The sequence below is a fragment of the Sus scrofa genome, chromosome 5, assembly GCF_054392235.1.
Source record: "Sus scrofa isolate SSC_HxYL_T2T_F1_AM1 chromosome 5, Sscrofa_HxYL_maternal_Yorkshire_Landrace_v2.0, whole genome shotgun sequence".
Lineage (NCBI taxonomy): Eukaryota > Metazoa > Chordata > Mammalia > Artiodactyla > Suidae > Sus > Sus scrofa.
The window spans coordinates 19,669,353-19,673,200 of record NC_139387.1 but is presented as its reverse complement, the minus strand read 5'-3'; the positions used below and the strand labels follow the sequence as shown (position 1 = coordinate 19,673,200).

The following is a 3,848-nucleotide window of genomic DNA, read 5'->3' as shown; positions in this document are numbered from 1 at the left end:
AGAACTAGGGCCACACCCGAGGCATATGGAAGTTCCCAGGCTAGGGGATGAATCAGAGCTGTAGCCACCAGCCTACACCACAACCACAGCCACAAGGGATCCAAGCCGCATCTTCAACCTACAGTGCCGTTGACAGCAATGCCGGATCCTTAACCCACTGAGTGGGTCCAGGGATTGAACCCGCATCCTCGTGGATGCTAGTTGGGTTCGTTACTGCTGAGCCACAATGAGAACTCTGAAAGCTTCCTTCTTCTTGTTTTCCCACTGTAGAGAATACGTCAAATAGGTATACAGTATTTACACCCAGAATCAATTTAGCCAGTCCCCTATTGAGGGCCACGTGGGTCATTTCCATTCTTTTATTGTTGCACATGATGCTGTATGAATGACCTGGTGCACAGGCTGAGAGTAGAGTCACTTAGACAGAGGTAGATGGGAAGGCAGAAGGGGCTCTAGACAGCAAAGGAGCCTAAGGAAAGGGCCTGATTACCTGCTCCCAGTCTGGTCTAGCCCATCTTCCCCTGGCTCTCTGCCAATCTGGACTCCTCCTGCCTCCTCCTCTCCATCCTGAGCTCCTGGTATCTCCAGACAGGAAGGGCCAGGCTTCGATTCCCTGCAGATCTGGGCTCCAGCTTCCACTGGATGCCAGATGAGGGTGCCTTGGAGAGGAGGATCTTGGGGGCTTGGGGCCTGGAGCTGGTACTACCCCTGGGCTGGAGCCACTGGGGGCACATGCTCAACACACCGTGAGGGCTCTGGTAGGGGGTGAAGGCCCGGGGGCCAGGAACTTCCTGGGGGGGCTGGGGTACAGGAGGAGGGGGTGGGGCAGTGCCTAACAGCTCTGGCACGGACTTGCTTCGGGTGCCCAGTGCAGGTGGGTGGTCAGGGCACAGGGTGTGGCAGGCAGTGCTGAGAAAAGGACTGGCCAGGCTGGTCGTGATGGTCACAAGGTGGTCCAGGACACCCCCCTCCTGAGGAGACTGGGCAAAGGGGAAGCTCAAGGTGGCCTGGAGTCGTTCTAGGAGAGATGGGGTGGCCTGAGCCTGGGCCTGGGCCACAAGCCCGGGCAAAGCTGGCCACTCGGGTTGGTAATGCTGGCTCAGCTGTTCCACTTGGGGCCGTCGCAGCAACTGCCGGATCCTCTGTACTGTGTCGAAGCTGTCGGTCAGAAATGCCCACTCCAGGGCCGTCTTGCCTCGGACAGGATCCACTGCAGTCAGGTCAGCACCTGGGGAGGGCACAGGGGTGACATGGGGTGGGATCGGTGCCTTGCAGAAGGACAGATGCTTTTAGGAGCAGGACTGATTTGAGTTAGATGCAAAACCAGAGGCCCACCCTGCTGCAGCTGGAATCAGGCCCTCAGGGGCTGCAGTAGCACCGACGGACAGTACCAGCCCCAGACCCCAACTTCCGGTTTAGGATCCCAACTTCCGGTTTGATTGGCGAAAGGAGTCCAGTGAGGGGGACCGACCAGGGATACTTACTCCAGGTCTCCAAACATGGGGCAGACTAGAGACCTCCTGAACCAAGGCGCTGACCAGAAGGTGTGTGGGGGTTGCTCAGGATGGGGGGAGGTCCGAGCTGCACCCTCTGGGGCAGGTGGAGGGAGGGAGTCCTGCTGGTTCCCTCTTCTGACTCTTCCTTTCATCACTACACCCCCCAGTCCTGGGGGTGGGGAGTAGCAGTTACTCTTCCACAAAGGAGGGGATGTAGAGCTTCCTCCCTTCTCACCTCAAACCCAACCGAATAGGATGGGAAAGGGCAAAGCCGGAGGCTGGGGTCCCCCAGGGTGACCCACAGAGGGAACCCCCAGCTCAGAGAGTAGCACGGCCTGGAGACTCCACAGTGTGGACTTCACCCCAGGACAACGCTGTCACAGTCACATGTCTCAATCACACATCCCTGCATTCCTGGAACCCTGGTTTGTCAGAGCTGGAGATCAGCCCAGAGAAGGCCATTGACCTCATTACACTGGTGAGGCCCAGAGAGGAAAGCCACCTGCCCAGGGTCACTCAGCGGGCAGCAGAGCCAGGATGGGCACCAAAGAGTCTGGTTCCAGATAACAATCTTTTTTTTTTTTTTGTATTAGGTTCTCCAGCCAGTCTAGGTTATCCTCCCAAGTTTTCTTTTCTGGGACTGCCATTCACCACTTAAACAGAGCTATCAGGAGCTGGACTTTGTTGCTGGTGAGAAGCTCCAGCACACTCTCCTCCTCCAGGAAGTCAGCCTAGATTGATCCTCCATCCACCTCTCTCCTCTCTGCAACTATGACAGCTGACTTAGTGCCTGGTGGGGAGGTGTGGGGGAGGAACTGGAGGCCACACAACATCCTGGTCCCCATGCACCTGCCATGAGGAGGGCAGCCACGCATTCCGAACGGTCCCGCATGGCAGCCTTCATCAGCGCTGTCAGCCCCCGCTGGTCCCGGCGCTCCAGGTCAAGGCCCGCGTAGTAGTTGATCAGGAAACTCACCAGAGGCACGTGGCCTGCAGGGCACCAAGGGCAGAGCTTGGCTACCCAGGAAAGGAATGACAAAGCCCCAGATCCACTCTCCACCCAACACGGCAGTGGCAGTGTCAGAGTGAGAGAACATTGGTGCAAAGAGTGTGGGCTGTGGCCTTGGTCTGGCGGGTAGAGGGTGGGGTCAGCAGCCTCTTACCTGCTTGGGCAGCCAGCATGAGGGCTGTGTCCCCCTCTTTGTCCTGCTGGTTCACATCCAGGAAAGGACAGCGGCTGAGCAGAGCCACGACACTCCGGAAGCCATGGTAGCATGCGACCATGAGGCCTGTCTGGGGGAGGGGCAGCTCAGCCCCCGTGCTTCCCTCCTGGAGCTTCTTGGGGGCCCTGGGCCCTTTAAATCCACATCTGACCCAGGGATGTCCCAGTTCCTGTGAAGACCCACTCTCTCCCTTCCTCCTGAGGACCCAGGCAGTGGATGCCATCCTGAAATTCCCAGGACGAGTGGGGTGACTCACCCTCCCATTGCCGTCCACCTGGGTGGCCTCCTCTGGGGAGACCCCATCATCCAGGATGGCTTGGAGCTGGGCAGAGTCATTTCGGACACAGGCCCAGTACAGGGCCCCCAGCGTGCAGCCTGGGATAGAGGCATCAGACACGTCCAGCCCTCCCCTCGGCAATGGCAGCTCCTCCTCTTCCATGCTGGGGGCAAGAAGGCGGGTTTCCCCCCTTCAATGCAGCTGGCATCTATAACACAGAATGAGGGGAATGGTGTCCCTCTGAATCCTGGGACATGTCTCAGCATCTGTGACTCACCCCAATGGCCCAAGGAAGAGTCCTTTCCTACTGGAGTGTCCCATCCCATTCACCCTGGAGAAAGGACATGCCGGTGGCAGGGAAGCAGAGTGGCAGGAGCCCTAAGAGGGTAGAAGTCACTATAAGTGAGGATCCTGGTGAGATTCAGGGAGAGCGGCAGTTCCCTTTTTCCCAGGGGACCTTACCTGGGGTTTGGAGGCTCCCTAGGAGGTAGCCATTGCTGGGACTCACAGTAAGCCCCAGACTCCTGAGAGCACTCACCGGGTCTCTGGAGCGCCTCAAGGTGGACTCTCCCCCCCAGGAAGCAACGCAGGTAACAGATGGCTCGACTTAACGGAAAGAGCTGCCTCAAACACCTCGGGGCTGAGCTGGATCAAGCCGGGTTAGTTAGGGATGAGGTGCAGGGCGGGGCAGGTGCTCTCCCCTCCCCAAGCCGACAGAGCCCCGCCCCACGAGCCTGCCTAGAGTGGGCGGGGCCCGAGTCCGAGTGGCTCCTCCCCCGAGGAGGGGGCTCTGAGAGTAAGATCCGCCTCTCCTGCAAACTCACACCTTCGGCCCCCTTCGGAGACCAGCTC

General features: G+C 58.8%; 1 protein-coding gene across 3 annotated transcripts; it reads right to left on the bottom strand.

Annotated features, from left to right (window-relative positions):
- Window positions 1-345: 345 nt before the first annotated feature.
- Window positions 346-3,626, bottom strand: ANKRD33 (ankyrin repeat domain 33). 3 transcript variants are annotated; one of them, XM_084955718.1, is made up of 5 exons: window positions 3,535-3,626; window positions 2,976-3,204; window positions 2,660-2,785; window positions 2,346-2,486; window positions 346-1,228 (listed from the first exon to the last, which is right to left on the bottom strand). In XM_084955718.1, exons 3-5 carry the CDS (start codon window positions 2,778-2,780, stop codon window positions 507-509), a joined length of 984 nt encoding a protein of 327 aa, XP_084811844.1. In that variant the 5' UTR covers window positions 2,781-2,785; window positions 2,976-3,204; window positions 3,535-3,626; the 3' UTR covers window positions 346-506. The 3 variants fall into 3 exon arrangements, 2 of the variants coding, with proteins under 2 accessions (XP_084811844.1, XP_084811843.1); XM_084955717.1 differs by lacking the exons at window positions 2,976-3,204; window positions 3,535-3,626 and having other exon boundaries at window positions 2,660-2,789; XR_014803232.1 differs by lacking the exons at window positions 2,346-2,486; window positions 2,660-2,785; window positions 2,976-3,204; window positions 3,535-3,626 and adding an exon at window positions 1,485-2,037 and having other exon boundaries at window positions 1,091-1,228.
- Between the last annotated feature and the right edge of the window lie 222 nt (window positions 3,627-3,848).

Coding starts and splice junctions, on each gene's coding strand:
- ANKRD33 (XM_084955718.1), bottom strand. CDS start 2,780: ATGGTCGCATGCTACCATGGCTTCCGGAGTGTCGTGGCTCTGCTCAGC. Junction 2,487..2,659: donor CATGCTGGCTGCCCAAGCAG/GTAAGAGGCTGC, acceptor GGTGCCCTGCAG/GCCACGTGCCTCTGGTGAGT. Junction 1,229..2,345: donor GGCTGCCCTCCTCATGGCAG/GTGCATGGGGAC, acceptor TGCCCTCCCCAG/GTGCTGACCTGACTGCAGTG.